The 19,923-nt window shown below is 37.3% G+C and overlaps 1 protein-coding gene across 1 annotated transcript in view; it reads left to right on the top strand.

The window, feature by feature from the left end:
- Nucleotides 1-18,973, top strand: part of LOC149229161 (microtubule-associated protein TORTIFOLIA1-like) — a 39,444-nt gene extending 20,471 nt beyond the window's left edge. Inside the window, exons 2-6 of the mRNA XM_089378511.1 lie at nucleotides 4,608-4,799; nucleotides 5,550-5,655; nucleotides 5,743-6,485; nucleotides 15,538-16,452; nucleotides 18,513-18,973. Of these exons, the coding sequence (XP_089234637.1) occupies nucleotides 4,608-4,799; nucleotides 5,550-5,655; nucleotides 5,743-6,485; nucleotides 15,538-16,452; nucleotides 18,513-18,713 (2,157 nt within the window). The 3' untranslated portion in view covers nucleotides 18,714-18,973. The remainder of the gene's footprint in view (nucleotides 1-4,607; nucleotides 4,800-5,549; nucleotides 5,656-5,742; nucleotides 6,486-15,537; nucleotides 16,453-18,512) is intronic.
- The last annotated feature ends 950 nt before the right edge of the window (nucleotides 18,974-19,923 follow it).

Raw genomic sequence — 19,923 nt, 5'->3', positions numbered from 1 at the left:
CTCTCCCTTGTTCTGGCACAAGAATCATCTATCTGAGGAAGCAACAAAGTCTTCCTACCTTTTTGTCTTTGTTTTTTGTTCTTGTCACATGAAATTATTCATCTGAGGAAGCAGTGAGACTTTGTGGAAATCCTAAGGTGGATCGACCTAATTTTTATAGTGCTGTGAATTTCTCTAAAAACAACAAGAACAAATTCCTAAACTTCTAAAGTAGGATGCAATCATTTTTGAGGTCTTGAATAAGGGTTTTCTACGATCAAGGGCGAAGGCAAACTTTTGAAGCTAAGACTAGTTAATTAAGACAAAGAGGAAGAATCTGAAAGCAAAACAAGTCTGTTTGAGGTTGGGATCTGTGCGAGTTTTATCCCTAAGGTAGCTGCAGTGGTGCCTGAGGCCAGTAGGTCGAAACTTCTGAAGTAATTGGAAAAGTTTGTGGCTACAAAATCGTGTACGCTGAGGCAACGTGTAACCCCTGTTGATTGAATACATGTGAAATTGTAGTGGAAAGGGGTCGTGATAATTCTTTGAGGCAGGTCGAGGCTGAACAAAAGGTTACACAAGTAGATTGAACAATCTTGTTGAGTCCTGTGGTGATCTCAAGTCATACAGATAGCACTGAGGAGGAGCATTTTGAGTAATAGTCGGAGGGTTGGTTTAAGATAAACCTTGAGTCAGGATTTGTCCTTCATTTCCAGTAGTTGGTTGCTCTTCTAGGACTCAACTTGTTCAGAACCCTAGGTTATTCATTCTAGGCTTGCAAGTAGTGATAATTGAGTACTGTTTTTAGACTACGTCTTAGTAGCAGACAAGTACAAATGCTCATCATTAGGCTTGTTGGATCAAAATATTGTTCTAGATCTTTTACTGGAGGCATTACAATACTGTGAATTATTGTTTTCATGTTAATTGATTGGGCTGCGTTATTGTTGGAACTCTAATGATTACTGTGTTATTTATCTCATGATAGAATGAAAAGGGAATTTTTTCTTGTGAACCCCTAGCTGTATGTAGAAAACCATAGGCAAAATAAGAAGAAAATTGCCCTAGGATACTACTTCCTTGCAAGTGAAACAAAGTTTCTTTCTTCTAAGTTTGTTTTAGTCTCTTCATCCAACTGATCCTTCTTGGTTTCGTTGTCTAGAGATATCTTCTTGCCCTTGTCTTTTGGAGGGACTTGTGGCATGGGTGGAGTCTTCACTTTTGATGCTGCACCTCCCATATCTCGAGTCTTCTTGATGGTGTCCTGTAGGGTTGCGGGATTGAATGCCTTAACCCAACCCTATAGGGGTTCAGCTAATCCTTCTGTGAAGAGCATGATTAGTCTTTCTTCAACTATGTCTGTGACCATGACTGCAGTCTGTTTGAATTTTGCGATATACTCTTCATGCAATCTGGTCTGCTTGAGTTGTGCCAGCTCTCTAAAGTGTATATCTGGGTTCTTTCGATCAAATCTATCTATCAATCTCTGCGTAAAGTCTACATAAGAAGTGATGTTTGCATGTCCCAATGTAACCAGTCCATGATACCACCAATCATGTGCTTCTCCTTCTAGGTGTAGCATGGCGAATTGAATAGCATCTGTTTCCTGCATGGAATTAAGTCGGAATTAAGTGTCCAACTTTTGTACCCAAGCCCTTGCGGAGCACTTTGATGATCCATCCAAAGAGGGGATGGGAAACTTTCCTACCTTGCACATCAAATCCGGATTTTGTTGTTCCCTAGGTCTATTTTGGTATTTGATGTTGCTGTATTCCTGGAAAGTTAGGGCTGCTCGAGTGTTCTCTTCTAGTGCTGCATACTCCCGAAAGTATTCATCAAAGAGTCTATTCGGCTCTGCTGCTTCTTGGGTCGTTGTCTGCTGATGGTTTAAAAATTGAGGAAGTAAGGGTCTGAGACTCCCCCCCCCCCCCCCCCCACACTAGCTGCCCCCCCCCCCCCCACTAGCTGCCCTGGTGTTAGTGCGTACAGTAGGACTAGGGTTATGGTTACTGCTACCTTCAGTGGTGGTTCTGTTGTTGCCAGCAACGTTTGGGTTTCCTATGAGTTGAGCCATTAGCTGAGTAAATTGTTGCTGTCCTTGAGCTAATACACGGGCTATTTCCTGTTGCCTCTCAGTCAACTGTTGTCCTTGCTGTCGTCTTTGCATTAATATGCTGGTCATTTGCTGCTGCCCCTGGAGTATGGCATTTAGTAAGATACTAGGGTCCTGTTCTCCATGCCCTGCTCTATCTCCCATGGCTGAGTTATGGGTGTTCCTTTTTCTCCTTACTGTGACGTTGCTTGTATCTTTTGGAAGCATACAAGGCTTATGTACTCACAAGCTGGCAGGAAGGTCTGCTTTGATACCACTGTAATATCCTAGGGCAATTTTGCCTTAGGGTTCTATTTGAGTAACTAGGGTTTTCCAACAAATTCCTTTTTCCTTATTCAGATAATGATGTAGAGAATTCAAATAATATAGTATCCACTAAACAGTACTATTTCCTTCAACAACACAGTAAACATTCAATGCAATGCACCAATAGTATCACTATCTTCCAGGTTCAATAGTTCCAGTAGAATTCAAATAAATCCAGTATAACCCCAAATTCAACAGATCTCTACAACTATATCTAACCAGAAAGTTGAGTTACTCTAAAATTGTGCAGACAGAAAAACCATTTTTACAAATCTGTCCAGAAAGAATATCGGAACAGTTTCAGAGCTGGTAATTGGACTTGTTCTGCCTTCGACTTCCTTCAGGGGCCCTTAAAATTCCGTTTGGGTTTCCATATAGAAATTCATGTCTATTTCAGACCTCTGCAATGCCTCAGGTCACTACTCCAGCACTGTATAGAAGCACAAAAAATACCTCAGAAACACTCCGCATCTAACACAGGGTAATTGCGAGTCCTTTGGTGACTTCGAGTCAGATGTAGATTGTAATTAGCCCTCCGAGTAGCTTCAGAAGATGCTGAAGTGACGTCCAACCTTAGAAAACTGTCATGATCCAGTTCAGATGACTCGTTCTTTGCTTCATGATAACTTGCATAAGTTTGACCTCAGAACACTTTGATTTGCTCCATGAATTAGCCCTTGTTTGCCTCAGATCGACCTTTCTAGCTTTAGAAGGAATGCAGATGCCTTTCCTTAGCCCGTTCCACCAAAAACCTTGGTATTCTCAATATGTATGCCTTCCTGTGTGCCAGGACAGTAAATAAAAGACAAAATAGGTTGATTTGCCTTAGACTTCCCCACAAAGACTTTGCTGCATCCTCAGATAAATGCCTCCTGTGGTCAGAACAAAGAAAGGTGACTAGATAGGGTGGTTTCATCTCCACAGAAACTAGTCAAAGGAGAAATGGGGTCTTAAAACCCTCAAAACCTCAGGCTCAAGAAAAAACAGAGACAATATGATCCAATCAAATGATGCTTCAAGTGATTCTAATCCTCTTGTATTTATAGATTTTCTTGAGGGGGATTTTCTCCTTAATTAATTAAGAGAGGCTCATGGTAAACCCCAACTATGGGCTTTTTTGCGCCAGCTGCCTCAATGCTTGGTCCCTGTTGCCCAAACAATGGGAATTTTGGGATTTTCCCTTTTATCCAAGACTATATAGCCTACAGGGATCGATAGGCTACTTCGTCCCTTGGGCCAATTAATCACTTGGGGACATTACAATGAGTTTGTCTAAATTTTCATCAAAACTTAATTATATGGTCCTGTTAAGAGGTTGTAGACTTTGCCCTATAGCATGAAATCCTCCTGAATTTTGTTCTTACCTGCATTGCAGATCAACACATTCTTTAATTCCAATCTTTCTTTTTAAAAATCTTTTCCATCTTCTAATTTCAATTAAAGCTGTTGCAAGTTTGTACTTAGCAGTGCCACTAACTACTTTTCTTGCCAACCTTGTATTTCTCTTCTGCATTAATTTTTTTTTTATTTGATTTTTTTTCCTTTCGCTTGAGCTCTGAATTTGTCTTGTATGGTTTTAGTTCTTTTTTGTTCCGATGATCTATAAACCACCATGCCATCTTTCCTTTCACTTTAGTTTGGTTTTCCTATGCACATTCACTCCTTTTCAAGATTCCAATTTGTAACATTTTGAGTAGTTTTTTCTTCATCTGTGTTTCCTATCCTTTGTCTAAGCATAATGGATATCCTTATTGCATTTTATTTTTTCTTAGAAATTGTTAATCTCATGGTTGATATTTTAGGAAAGTGGGAAAATCTTGACACTCAAGCATGAAGTATTGGGAGCTGCCAATCAATTCAATTCAATGGGTTTTGATAAATAAAATTAATTGTATTTGTCAGATGCTGTTTGTCTAGAACTCAGAACCATGTTGATGCATTTCTTTTGCCGTTGGATAATGAAACTTGTATTTGAAAATGAAGAAACAGGTTACGAAATGCTGCCTTAAACGAGCTGGGTACTTCTGTTTAGAACTTGGCAGCCATGACTACACTGTATTTTCTCATTTTCTTTGAAGTTAATGAGCTGTTTTCTGACAGAAAACAATGGTAGTCAGAAATTCTGGTCAAATCAACTGGATTGTAATATTTAAAGCTCAACGAATTTGGCATCTGCAAACCTAATATGGTAAACTTTGCCTTAATGCAGGTTGGAGCTCTTTCTCAACAGTATTTGGCGATATTGATGCCGTGCATTCATGAATCCCTTGAAAGTACAGATTGGGCCACTCGTAAAGCGGCAGCCGATACTTTGAGCCGGATGGGAACTCATGCAAGCCATGTTTTAACGAATTCCAAGTCTTCAACTATTGCTGCACTTGAAGCTTGCCGGTTTGATAAGGTTTCTCCAGGAGTTCTTTTCCTTAATTTTCTCTAAACTAAAATGCATCTTTATATTTGATCTTTTTAATTCTTTGCATCGAATCATGTAGTTATATTTGAATTATTATGGTCGCTTTGATGACAACTGTGTCAGTTCACAACATTGATTCCATATTATTTTTGAGGATCTGTGCACTTTATTTTAGTAATTAAATTTGTTGCAGTATTAAATAACAGGCAATTTTTAAATTGTGTTGGTATACAATTTTTTTATAGTAACTAGGCTGATCTTATGCTGGGGCTAGCCTGTTTATCGTATGGAAGAACAATTTACCCACAGTGAGTTGATATCACCAGTATTGTGCGAAATGCAGTTGAGCTTGGACGCCCCTTAGGATAGTTTAATTCTCCAAAGTGGCTCCATCCTCAACCCCTCCCCATGAGGTTTGAACCTGAGACTTGGTGGGGACTAAATCACACTCAAAGTTGCTAGTCTATACCTCATGGGTGTGTTGCCATACAAATTAGGAATACTAATGCACACACAAGTCTGGGGCATTTGATTATTTTCTATAAATTATAATCTTGAATGAGCTCTAAGAAAACCAAATAGATTTCTGTGAGATTGTAATAAAATTTGTGGCTAATACTTTTCCTCTTTTATTTCCAGTTGTGAAGCTCGAGTAGATTCTGTGGATAAAGACTCTTGTTATTCTATTGAAGTGTTTCAATGCGATATCTCATTGAACTGTTGGAGTTGTGGCTTCAGGTGAAACCAGTAAGAGATAGTGTAGCAGAGGCGCTTCAAATCTGGAAGGACATTCCAGGTCCTGAAGATGAATCGGTTTCTTCAACACCAAAGCCACTGGCCTCAGGTAATAAGGCCTACCCCTTCCTTATATTTGCCTTGTTTTGCCTTATGGTCTGATAGATGCAGAACAACCTCACTTTGCTATACGCAGATACTGAAACTGCAGAGATGGCTCAGTCATTGAAAAAGATGGATCTTGAAAATTCAAATCGCACTGGGAATGAAGCGAATTCCACTCCTGCTGTGTCATCGGATGGTTCAAACCAGGCACTGAATTCTCTTTCAAACACACAAGATGGTAACATGCCAGATAAGACAGTCGGTCTCTTGAAGAAAAGGGCTCCTGCATTGACTGACAAAGAGCTAAATGCAGACTTCTTTCAGAAGCTTGAGAAAAAGGGTTCAAATGATTGGCAAGTTGAAGTAGCTGTACCAAGGGGACGTCCACCAGGTGCCCAATCTGATCACGAAGAACAAGCTGAAGACACTGTTATAAATTTTAAGGAAAGATCAAGCAGGGCAGTATCAGGAACATCAAATGGAGTTTGGCAGTCATCATCAGCCGCAAGCAGAGAAGGTGAAAATCTGGATTTGGTTGGTATTCAAAGAACAGGGGCTACTTATAATGGGCTTGACACCAGGGATAACCTCTCACAAGATCAGTGGATGGAAAGAAAAGTTATGAGGAACAGGGAATCAAACGCAAGAAACATGGAGTCTGATGACTGGGGTGATCTTGATCAGAGGGACACAGGTGGTACAAGAACCAGTTTTCTACGAAGTGAGAATTATGGTGATACACAATTCACAAATGGTAAAGGCAATTGGTTGGTCATTCAACGACAGCTATTACAAATGGAACGCCAACAAGCCAATCTGATGGAAATGCTACAGGTTTGTAGGACTGAAGACCCTAACGTTTGTAGTGTGTAATGAATATTAGTTTTGTAAAATGACTAATATGAACAGTCTCCATTTTTGTCAACTAATTAATAGGATTATATAGCTGAAAAGTACTGTTCTTCAATCGTCATAAGTTCTGAAATATGCATTATCTTTGTCCATAGCCTTGGATATGGAATTTTTTTATTGGCTTAGATTTTGCTGACCAAAGATTTGTATTCAATATCCGCATTAATCACGTGCTGAGCTTGAACTTTGTTATCAGAATTTTGAGTTTTTTGTCTCGAGTGTAGGCTGATTGTATTTGGCACTGACCTTGCCTGTGGCAGAGGTGAATTCTGCCTCTTAACTATGACTATTTAGCTAAGTTGGATGAAACCTGGAAACTTGTACTAGTTTTGGAAAGGGGCACATCTGGAAACATGCACCCCTAAAATAAGTACACTGGGGCAAACATGATATGTAGATATAAATATACATGTGTAGTTATTTTTAAATAACACATTATCTTGCAAGAAAATATGAAAGATGGGTTACTTTTTAGACAGATTTAGAAACAAATTAGAGATTTATTTGCAATGTTCCACCTCGAGTTTCTGCGGGAGTGGAGATACGCACAAGGGGGACGTATATAAGCAACCCCAAAATTTAGGGAATTTTCGGGGAAATGGGGAACGTCATAGTCATAAAAATTATAAATTATTAAAAATTTAATATATAAAAATAAAAATATAATATCTAAAAAATATGTCAATAACTAAATAGAAAATAAATTAAACAAAGTCTTTCGGTAGAAATCACATGAGAGAATTTTTTGGCCGACGCGTTTCGAACCAACAAGTGTGGTTTATCATCAGGACCAGATGAAGAGGCAGACCATGGCAAAGGCTTAAATAGAGAGCAATGTAGAGACATAATTTCAAGTAATGGCTATATTTGAACAATAGTGCTTAAATTATGATATTAAGTTATTAATATGTTAAAAACAAATATTATTAAGTAATGGTTATATTAAACGGCTAGTTTTGGAAAAAAATATTTAAATAATGATATTATTTCATTAATTTATTAAAAATATTAATAGGTAACGGCTATATTAAACGGCTAGTTTTTGAAAAATATATTTAAATTAATTTATTAAAACCAAATATTACTAGTTCTTGAAAAATAATATTTAAATAATGATATCAGTTTATTAATTTATTAAAATATTAATATGTAACCGCTATATTAAACAGCGAGTTTTTGAAAAAATATTTAAATAAGGATATTATTTCATTAATTTATTCAAAATATTAATAGGTAACGGCTATATTAAACGACTAGTCTTTGAAAAATAATATTTAAATTAATTTATTAAAACCAAATATCACTAGTTCTTGAAAAATAATATTTAAATAGAAAATCTTAATAATTATGAAATGTACATCTAAAGACTAAATATGATCATCATTACTTATTAGACTATTATCATTTATGAATTATCATTTGACATTTCTGCATTGTAAATCTAAAAGTAAATTACTAAATTGAATCCATCATTTGACATTATGCAATGTTCCTTCTAAATTCATCATTTGACATGATGCAAGGTACATCTAAATTAAATTAATAAATTCATCATTTGACAATTGAAATTATGCAATGCGCATCAAATTTTCAAAAACGATAAAAAGTAAATTCATCATATGACAATGACATTGACATTATGTTGAAGTCTAAAATAGCCATAGAATACTAAACTAAAAGTAAACATAGAAAGCACTGAGTAGTGAAATACTAGTAAATTTTTTAAAAAGTACTAAATAATATTAATAAATACTAAGTCTTAAGTTTTAATATACTTTAAGTTTTTTTATTTTTGTTATTGTTTTTATTTTATTTTTTTAGTTTTAAATTTTAATATAATTTAATTAATTTATTTGTTTAAAAAAAATTAAGTTTTAACAAGTTTTTAAGTTTTAATATAGTTTCATTTTTATTTTTATTTTTTCATATATTTAAATTTTTATTTTTATTTTTTAATGTTTTATAAAAATCTATGTTGCACGAGTTCGCGAACCTGGGGGTGGGGTTCTCGAACCCGTCTTGGGTTCTTGTCCCCAAGTACCAGATTCAGGTACATGTTCTTCTGAGAAGAACCCATAAGAACCGGGTTCTTCTATGAAGAACAAGGTTCTCCATTAAAAAAATTAGGTTCTTTTGTCTTGACGGGTACAAAGAACCCTGATGATGGGTATTTGGAACCCCAAAATCGGGTTCTTTGGGGTTCATTTTAGTTTTTATTTTTAAATTTTTAATTAATTTAATTGGCTTCCCCTAATATTTTAGTATTCTAAAATTTCCTAGTTCTTGTTTGGAGATGCCTTAAGGCAAATTTTTAATGTAGTATGACAATAGATATATATCATGGACATGTAAACTCCAATTTGCAGTTTGCACTTGATATCAAACTAGAAATTTTGAAATTTCATTGTGAATGTTGAATGTTCAATGATGTGCATGTTTAAATATTTAAAGTTTAAATCATAAATATTTTAGTTTTCTTGTTTAAAGTTGAAAGATATACAAATTCACATATATTATAATTTATAAAATATAATATTTATATATTATATATATAAATTATAATATACCCCCGACGAACCCACACACCCTATTTCAAAAATGACATACCTGTCCCCGTCCCCGAACCCACGTTTCCTGGCAACATAGATAAAAATTATTAGACAAAAAAATGGGGGGACGCATATGTGTCCCCCTTGCGTCCCCCTGACGTTCACCGATACCCCCTGCAAAGGAGTCGCGTTTCGTCGCCAGAAAAATGCCCCCCGGAGTTTCCCGTAGTGTCCCCAAAACGGGGACGTGGGGGAAATGTTTCCCCAAAACGGGGACATGGGGGAAACATTTCCCTAGGAGTTTCCCTGTCCCTTGAGCATGGGGGAGCGCCGGGGCATGTCTCCCCGCGTCCCTGTGGAACACTATTAATCTGTCCTTTTTCCATAGATTAAGGTTTTTAAAACTTCTTATGGGTTCTACAACCCTCATGGGCACTTGGGTGTTTCCCAAAAGTTCTGTGAGTTTCTGATACTGGTACATGGGCAGTTCAGGAGTTTTGCGCAACAGAGCTATTGGGAGATTTCGCAGGAGAGGATAATTCCTAGCAGCCTGGATCACAAATGCTTTGGATCCCTTTTTGTAATATTTTGTGGAGAATGGCTCCCATGAATCCTGGATTTAAGTGATTGTAACAACATAGAACATCAAAATTTCAACAACTTCATGGATTTCTGGCTTCTTCACCAAATTTCGGATAGAGATAAGTATAACTGCCACTGTGCATGCAGCTTGGTAACCCCAAATGACTCAATGGAAATGGATCTCGCAACCTTCCATCAATATTGCACTTTTTGCAATATTGTTGAACCAATCAAGCTATCCCTTGGGGCTTTGGGTTAATGCATACATACACACCTATTTATTTATTCTTTCAGAGAAATATATTCACCTCACCCTTCAACATGTTAAATGTTAAGAGTGAGGAAGCTGATACCTTGCAAACACACTGTGGATTTCCTCCATCTTCCCCAGTTTTCTGGATTGATGACACGATTTGGTGGCTGGTAACCTTACAGGATTTGGCTACTGCACACTGGGGAAACATTTACTTTGCATTTCAGAGAGTTTTCCCCAAACGGGGGCATGGGGAAATGTTTCCCCAGGCTTCCTGAAATCCTAAAAAACTGTTAAGTCTGCTGGATTTTGAGTGAGATATAAATTCTACTTTCTCCATATGAAATCCAATGAGTTTGAAACCACTCCCAAAAATCCTTAGGCAATTAATGGTAATGTTAAATTCTTAAAGCAAAAGTGACATTTTCCTTTATTTTGTTTCTTTTACTTTAAGAATTTAACATTGCCATTAATTGCATAGCATTAGTGGGGCAGTATGGTCAAATATTAGGCTTCCACAGTCATAAATCATTGCTTTTTAAAAAAGAAATTGCGTTCAAAGGGTCCTTGGTAGCATTGTACAAACCAGCTGGTTTGGTACTGAACTGGCCAGTCCAGATGACCAAACTAGCCAAAAACGATCTGGTTCACTGGTTTGGTTTTGCCCTCCAACCAGTCCGACCAGGCGGTTCTGATAACATGGGTAAGGCTCCCCATCTCCTTGCAGGAGTATTCTCTGATTATTAGTGGGTATGTACAGGGTGAATAAAGTGTCTGTTACTGTGGGGGGTTCAGCCCCTACCTTGGGTAGGGGGATGTGCCTCTGTGGAACACTGATTATCTATGATGATATAAAATCAGAATGCAGATGAAAGTCTAGAACCAGCAATTTGACTGTGAATGTCTTAATGCTTACATGCACAACTTCCATTGCAAGGCTTCTCATCTCCTTGCAGGAGAATCCAATATTCTCTGATTATTAGTAGGTATATGCATGTAGTGTGGCTGTGACTGTGTGGCTATGCATGTTTGATTAAGTTTGGGTTACCTGTGGACAGCTAATGTGAAATCTGTGTTACCAGAATTGCCAATTATAATTGGAGATTACAGGCGAATGATTTTTACTTCTAAAACATTGTCACCTGGACAAAATCATGATTTTTTGGAAAGATCACTGCAGGCAGCATTGCGGCATATAAAAGGCTGATTTTTTGCCATTTTCTCACTGATTTTTTGAATTTGTTCCCAATTGTTGTTTTTTGGACGCTTCCCAATTTATTGAAGTACACATTTTGTGCAACTTTTTGTGAAATAGAGGATGAGAATATCACAAATGTTGAGAAGCAGAACCAAAATGTTTGTCAACAGAACCAAAAAGTTTGTCATTATGATTAAGAAAATGAGGAATGCCCGCTGAACAGGAAAAATGAGATGGGTTCAGCTTTTGAAATTATTTTTGTAATGTCTTGTGTTGGCACTGGATTTTTTTTCAGGTTGCAGTTATTTTAGTGGTTGTTTGGCCTAACACCCTGGCTTTAGTCTACAAAATTTTAGGGTTTACTAAGGCATCACGGTTTCTTGATTTTTCAGTAATTCATTCATCCTTTACCTTTGGTGAACCAGGACCCAAATGGCATACATTGTTGCGGGCCGCGGAGTGACTTAAGCATAAGTTGTATCTGAATGTAGTTCCAATATTGTCTCGAATGTGTAAACTTTTGCCCTTTTTTGTGCCACAAAAATTTGCTGAAGCCTAGAAGTTTGTATACTATTGAATTCTGTTTGTTGGCTTTTATGGTATCTGTTTTATCTGTCTGTTTATATCATAGCACTGAAGAAGGAAGAACACATTATATCTTATAGCTTTTCGAATTTTCACTGGTAACTAATTTATTTTCCTACATGTATACCTTTTAAAATTTAGTGAGATGCAACTCAAACACAGTTATAGCAGAATATCTGTAACAAGATCATCAGCTGACAATATGTTGAGAATGCTCACCTGCATTTTCAACATATATGCAACAAAATTCCCTGAACTCTTCTGCTCACTACAGTCCTAGTAGAGTTATATTGCACAAGATAGGTCCAAATACCCTCTGAAAGAACCCTCGTTTTATTTCCTAATCTCGAAAAAAATAGAAAGGCATCAGAGCATTTCAGTATAGATGACCATAATCTGCACAACGAGGTGGTACTTATTTCTGTCAACTTCCCAAAAAAACTAGGCGACTACTGGCTTGATGTTGCAAAATAGTTGAATGATCAAAGCAGTGGTCAATGGGACCAACAACATCTCAGCATGTAACAACCCAAATAGGAAAATAAAAATACCTAAGATAATCATATGCACAAAACAATATAATTTTATTATAGAAGAAAAGTTGAAGAGAAGCCAGGTATTGCATATCAATATAGCGAAAAGAGTATCCAGTTATGAGAAGTGCTCTTGCAAACCTAGCGGACTCACAAACTGTTAATTCTCATTGAGACATGGATATCACAGTGGGTGAAGGATGTTTATAGCAATAGGTCATATTCAGTGGTGAAAGTTTGAAACAGTCAGAAATATCCTTTCTTTCTTAGATTGACAATGACATCTCTATTCCATGTATAAATGACAGTATATGTTCCTTGATGTCTGCACCTTTATCTCTTCTTCCGTCTCTCAAAGCCTCTCCCTCTCCTGCCATGTGATATCAAATTCCCAGTACCCTGTGTACCCCTTAGGACTGTCATGCTTTGTAAATGGGTCACCATAGGTTTTGGCTGAGCCTGATGATGAGGGGATCCTGTGTACTGTCTGACCACAGATGAAGCAGCCTGAGGTTTCATAGGGTGGTGATTCTGCTTTGAGTTGGATGAAATGAGTCTTAAAATTGATTTTTGATTGTCTTTTGGATTGCCTTAGGCTGACTGTAAATTTACCAGCATGAGTTTCATTTTATGGAGGAAGAGCTCTCATATAAAAAGTGCTACACATCACAATCATGGTAGCTGATGAGGGAGGATAGGGAGCCTCTAGAATCTCTAAACAAACAGTTTCCGTCCCTGCTCTCATGACTGACATGGCAAAAGAGTATTCTCTTCTGATTCAATTTCATTCAAGCAAAGTCTACAGATCCTATTTTTCCTGTCAATCTAGTATTTTCCCTTGGTTTTAATCTGATGTGAACACATCTGAACTGGCACATAGGAAATCTCAACCCATGCATGATGTGAAGCTGTAAGAAGCCAGGGTGGAGAATCATCTCGATTCTCATCTTTGATACACAGAAAGTGTCCATGGTACAGGTGAGTCTTGCATGCCAACTCTCTAGGAGGAAAGATCCACATGATGTGAAAATTGACATCAACGTAATGTTATGATCTGGCACAATATGGATTTGCACAAGGCACAATAGCTATTCATTGTCAAAGTAGCAGTGAGAAAAGTCTTAAGAGAGACCAGTATAATATCTATAACCATTGGTACACTGTTGAGGCCCGAAGGTGTTGTTGCCAGAAGCAATGCTGTGGTGGGAAGCTGTGAAGTTTTGCTTAGACCTCAAGGGAATGTGAACCAGGCTTGTCTCAAAGCTGTTTAAAGGATTTTTACAAGTGATTTGGCATGTCCCGTTCAGATGAACACCTGATTTACCAAAGCTTTCGAGTGTTTGCTTTAGGCATTTTATAAATTAACAAAGAAGTTATGAGGGAAATAGTTAGCCTGGACATAACTAAAGAGCTTAAACTCATTATGGACACCTGATGTAATATATTTGTTCATATAAATATATATACAGGTATTGACACATTCATAGATAAAAGATTATTGATGCCTATCCATAAATCTATATTTTACTAGCTTCTCTTTTTTCTGATAAAATCATTTCTATCTAGTTTTTTTAAGTAATTTTTTTTATTATTGAAAATTAATACCTTAGTATGCATATTACTTCCATTCATTTCCTTGCATATTCTTGTTCAAACTTCTCAAATAAATACATAAACCATGCATTTTCATTATGATAAAAGTTTTTTTCCCAATCTGCTTATCCTAGTGTATCATACATAAATAAAACATAACAACTGGACCTACATCATTTATTCTTTTCTTCTCTTTTCACTGTATAAAAACTTGTAGTAAAATATAACCAGTTTTTTTTTTACTACAGTTGTGTTTACACTTTTTGGGGGTGCTTTTTGCCATGCAATTGGCTACATCAGAAATAAAGTTGCCTTAAATATTTGCTTGTCTGCCATACTATATTGAAATGGAAATATAGAGGGATGTCAATATAATGAGGACTTCATTTTCCTTCTCTAAAACCAGGGAAGATCTGTCAACTACCTTCAATTCTTTGCTGACTCTGATGGATTTTTAATAATTTCTGCATCATGAAAAGGGTTGTAGTCTTGTAGACAGGATGCCGCATATGCTTCACATCTGGCAGGAGCAATATTTTTAACTCTATCAAGATTTTCACATAGCTGAGTAGCATACACCAACCTCTATGGTGATGATTGATTATACAACTCCCTGTTCAATATGGCTAACATTTGATACTCGCCGCTCGGTATCAATCTCAGTTCCAAGTTCTGACAGTAGATCTGGAAGGACAATGCCACCGAATTCACGATCAATGTTTGCTGTGTCTGTTGGTTTTTCCTCCTAACCGCCTTGTTTCTGTGATCAACAAATGCTAATGGAAAAAATAAAACTAGTTGTTTCAGGTGTGCTTAGGAATGGGAACTTTCTGCCAATTTTCTCTTGGTTTTTCAGAGATCAGGATCAAAGTTCAATTTGGAGATGAAATCCACTAGCTTGCAGAACTCAATGGTTCTCTCACGAACAAGAGAACTGAAGAATCTAGTCCCTTGTGGTTCTTTGTGGGTCTCCCTCTGCAAAACACAATACAAGTCTTTAAATGCTTGTAAGCATATGATTATTGTTTTCGTTTTGGCATGTTTTTAAATTTTACGATAGAGTCTAGACTATTAAACTAGTGTGCCCTTGAAATTTCAGTTTGAAGACCCAGGTCCATAAACAACCTCTTTTTGGGCTTAAGTTTAGAGTTTTATATGCTGCTAAGTTGCTAACAGACATGGCTCTTTTAAAACAGCAACAGTGAGTACAAGATGATTCCCTTGGATTCATATCTTCACCATTATTGCACTGCACACTGATAATATCTAAGCTGAGACATTATGTGTCCTAAATAATTTTTCTAGCTTGAAAAGTATTTATTTTTTTGGCTTAGCCGAACTTATTTCTTCGATGGCAATCTGTACCATTATACTGTTATCTGCGGATAATATCTTAGTTGAGACCTGCCATGACTAATGATTTTTCCAGTTTGCAAAATATACTTTTCTAGTTTAACCTAAAAGGTCAATAGAGTTTTAACAGGTTAAGCTATGGGTTAGTTAACGGTTCTGAAATGTTTGCTTTCTCCACTTTCATTGTCATTTGGAGTCTTGTTTCAGATATTGACAGACCTGTTCTATCATTCAGAGATGTGTACGATATGGAAAGGAAAATAACATTGGGATTCAGCTATGTGCAAGTTGTGGATTATTAAATTTTGCTTGCATTTTCTATTTTCAGGATTTCATGGGAAGCTCCCAAGATAGTATGCTTTCTTTGGAGAACAGGGTACGTAGCCTTGAGAGAGTTGTAGAAGATATGGCCCGAGACTTGGCCTTTTCATCTGGAAGGCGAGGTAGCAATCATATGATGGGATACGAAGGTCCAACTAATAGGTCTTTGAACAAATACTATGGGGCACCTGATTACCCTGGGCCCAAGTTTGGCAAAGGGAATGATGGTCGGGCCTCATTTCCTGAAAGGTTTGCTCAATCTGATTTTATTCCTTTGGGAGCCAGAGGAACAAGAGAGGCCCAATGGAGGTCTTCTGAAGCTGGTAGTGATACGTGGGATGGTTATGCACATGGAACTTTTAGGAATGGTCATTTACCTGAAGGCCAAGTAAGCTCTAGGAGGGGTATGGTTGGTGCTGCAAACGATGGAAGATTTTCAAGGCAGGAGCATCAGGATGGGGAGCAAGTCGTTAACAGAAGAGCTTGGGACAGGGGATCTGGACCTGTAAGACTTGGAGAAGGTCCTTCTGCTAGAAGTGTTTGGCAGGCTTCAAAAGATGAAGAGACTCTTGCAGCAATCAGGGTAGCTGGGGAAGATGCAGGAACATCTAGAGCTTCTTCAAGAGTTTCTGTCCCTGAATTGGATGCTGAGGTGTCAGAATACAATAGTGGGCAGGGGAAGGGCCCCTATTGTGGTTTATGGAACCGTGCAATGGAATGTCTACATTCTGGAGATGTTGATTCAGCATATAACGAAGTACTGTTTGCTGGAGATGAGCTCTTGCTAGTGAGGTTGATGAGTAGATCAGGTCCAGTACTTGATCAGCTTTCAACTGGGACAGCAAGTGAGGCATTGCATGCTATCGGACAGTTGCTGCAGCAACAGAGATTCTTTGATTTTGGAATACATTGGATTCAACAGGTATCTTTAGTTTTGAAATGTTGCATTCAGGGGTGCAATTATGGTTTTAAATAGAAGCTAGTAGCTATTTACTACTTTTAGTTCCAATTTTTTAATGCCATCTATTCTTCCATTGCCTGTTTTGGTTTCTGAATCCACTGCAGCAGAACTACATAGACCTTTTGGCCACAAATGTGTTAGCTGATGTTAATATTTCACCCTTGCATGCATTAAACATTTATGCCAATAACATAGTTCGGACCTATACAGCAGAACAAGACTTAACCCTACAATACAAGCTTTGCTTATGGCTTTGGTAGTTAACGGAGAAACATCTCTTGTCTGACCTTAGTATTTTTGTTTTGCTAACTGGGTTAAACTTTTTTCCCAAAAACTAAAGACCATCTAATATTGATAGTTTTACCTTTGTGGAACAATGAGTACTTTTACTATTGATGCACCATTTCATGCTCTTGGTCAGTTCAGGCTTTTTTATTTTGCTTTGATGAGGTTGTTTTATAGAGCATTTTAAGCTCCACTCTGGTTGATTTCTAGTTTTTTCATGGAGAAAATGAATCTCAATGTTTTTTGCCACATTGAAATGGATTTTCCACTGTATCTTACACGTCTTCAGGGAAGATAGATAAAGAGCCATATCTGAATTCATAGCATTTTTTAAAGTGCTTCAAGAAACATCCCCCAAGTGGCTGCACTACAAAGAGTGGACTTCCTTCAGCTTAGTTGCCAGGTTTGAGGAGTATTTATTCTGCCATAATTGCCCAGTACTTGCACCTGGTCTCATCCCTTTGAAACTCATGCTATATGGGCAGGGCAGACCCAAGCAGGGAACCCTGGCTGATCGCTTAATGGTCTGTTGACTTTACCAGTGAGCCACTGCCCTGTTGGGTAAATTCATAACAAGTTTTAGTGATCACATGCTACTGTTTTATGTATTAATGTTATATGTGCTCTTCTATCCACATTAAAAAATGGTCATTATGCTGGTCATTGTTTATAGCAGGCCATGCTGCCATGTTCAAATCTCTTCCGATGCAACAAGCATGGAAAGGATAGTTACGATATCCTTACAATTTGTTGTTGTCGCTGTGTATTTCTTTCAAAATACTGTTGTGTCTTGTCTGCTTATAAATGGGGCTGGGATTTATTTTTGTTGATGTTTCTGTTCCCATGTTCAGATTAGCTTCAAGCATTTTGAAAGCTGAAACCCGAAGCTGTCAGCTCTCAACTTGATTTCCATATTATATTCTGCCTTCTGTGCTATTCTAGAACTTGGAGATATATTGATGACAAACTTGTCTATCTCTTCCATGTCAAACTTCAAGAAACAATTACCCCATGACCTCCTTTACAAAGGCAAATCACCATACCCCTACACTTGTAGCTTAAAAAGTTTTCATCCTTGTCACGTGTACAATGTATATGCACTGGTAATCACACCCAGGTGCACCCATGCAACATAGTATTTAGAATTTTTAAAAATTCAATAGACAGCCTACAGGTATACATGATAGTGACAATTATCAAATGAATACCAAGTTAGAAAATGTCATTGAACACCATAAATGACATTTTCTCCTACTCTAGGTTATAGAAAATCCTGAAGGATAGTAGCTAGGCCTTGTTTTACGTATTTACTTTTCACAAGGATCCTTGATTGGACTGCTTTGGGTTGCGCAATCTGTGTCATATCTGGTTCTCTCACAGGAATAGCTGGGAAACTGATCGAGGCAGAATACTGGTCAAATCCACCTTTCTACAGGCTGGGATCTCTTGGATCTGGAAAAGAATTCCAGAATCTCTCAAGTATGATAACACCATAACAGGGATACTTAACAACTTGCAGCACGTGTCTACTTGTGTGAAAACTAAATGGTCAATGATTTCTTTGATATTTTACTTGTGTAGTATCAGAGATGAGATCATGATAACATATATTATTGCTAATATTAATAGCTTATGACTTTGAAAGATGTTTCTGAACAGTATTTGATTTTCTTGATCCTGACCATAGATTAAATGGGTGATTTTCTGACTATGGAAAATTGTCCTTGCTCCTTCAGATTATGGATATGGTTGTTGAAAGTGGTCCAGACTGCCTGGGGATTTCGCTAGAAGTGAAGAAAGAGCTTCTTTTGAGTCTCCAAGAATCATCAGTCATGGAATTGCCAGAAGACTGGGAGGGTAATACAGTTGATGAACTCTTAATACAGTTAGCAAGTGCATGGTCTATTGAGCTGCCTCAGAGTGGAGCAAGCAATTAACATGAAACTTAGCACAATCAGCTGATATTTGTCTGGTGCAGGTTGTCCAGCTGCCATATATGTTTTGAATTAATCATTAAAATGAATGTATCACTGTACTTTATCACGTCTTTTAACTATCTATCCATGTTTTCAACGTAATTTTTAAAACATACAGTATATACTTGGATCCTTGTGCTGCATCCTGTATGGTACATGTATGTAATTCCTTTCGTGTATTATTTAATTTGATAATGAAAGCATTGCCATCTTATATGCTATTCTGCGGACTTGGATTTACGATGTCTCAAAACCTTCATGATACAATTTGTTGGATTCTGTTATACGTGATTTGTGATTGATACAGGCTGCAAAGCTTTTGAAATTTGCTTACCAAACTAACTTCATCATGTATTTGTAGATTGACCAAAATATCTCCAGGGAGATATTTAGGTTTATATGGAAGATTAAGTTGGAGGCACTGCACATCCAACAAACAGTACTAGATTTAGAATATATACAAAGATCATGCTTTACCTTCATGTGAATAAAAATACACTAGGAATATTAATTGCACTGTGAGGTGTTGTTTTATTGAGATATCGATTCCAATTATCAAGTCTACTTTCTATTTACTTCTAGTATGTCCATTCAAATATGGATCCACTTTTTCTTTCGAAAGAGTAAGGAAGACCAGAAAAAGAGACGTTAATGGTTGTACTGAATTTTGGTCTTCCCTAAATTTTTATTCATTTACAGCCAACATGGAAGTTTGGCTATATTATTAAGGCATACTCAAATTTAGGTTAGAAGACAAAAAGCTTTGCCTATGTGTTGGAAACCTAATCCATTAGGAGTATGATTCTTTACTTGAGTAGGAATATGAAAAGTCACAATTGAATAGAAAGTCATCGAGAGTCCAAGAGACCTCTTGGAAGATGAATCCACAAGTCATGGATCATGCATTTATATGGGTATATAATGATATGCATCTCATGCTGATCTCCATTCTGGTGTGTTCTAATAGTGGTATCAAAGCCACGGGTTTGTGGCTTTCCTCAACCTAGGCACTCCTCATGCAGCCTGGGAAATATTCATGGGTACTTCGCATGAATCTCCTCTACATGATTTCTAAATGGATCTCAGCTCAGCATCTATCAAATTTTATCCACGTGGTATTTGCTTGCAACAATCTCACTGCATGCTTATCTCTCATGTGTGCTTTGCTCTA

This window comes from Pinus tabuliformis, chromosome J (assembly GCF_031772625.1).
Source record: "Pinus tabuliformis cultivar Carrire ecotype Pingquan chromosome J, CPIR1, whole genome shotgun sequence".
NCBI lineage: Eukaryota > Viridiplantae > Streptophyta > Pinopsida > Pinales > Pinaceae > Pinus > Pinus tabuliformis.
This window is presented reverse-complemented; position numbering and strand designations above follow the sequence as displayed.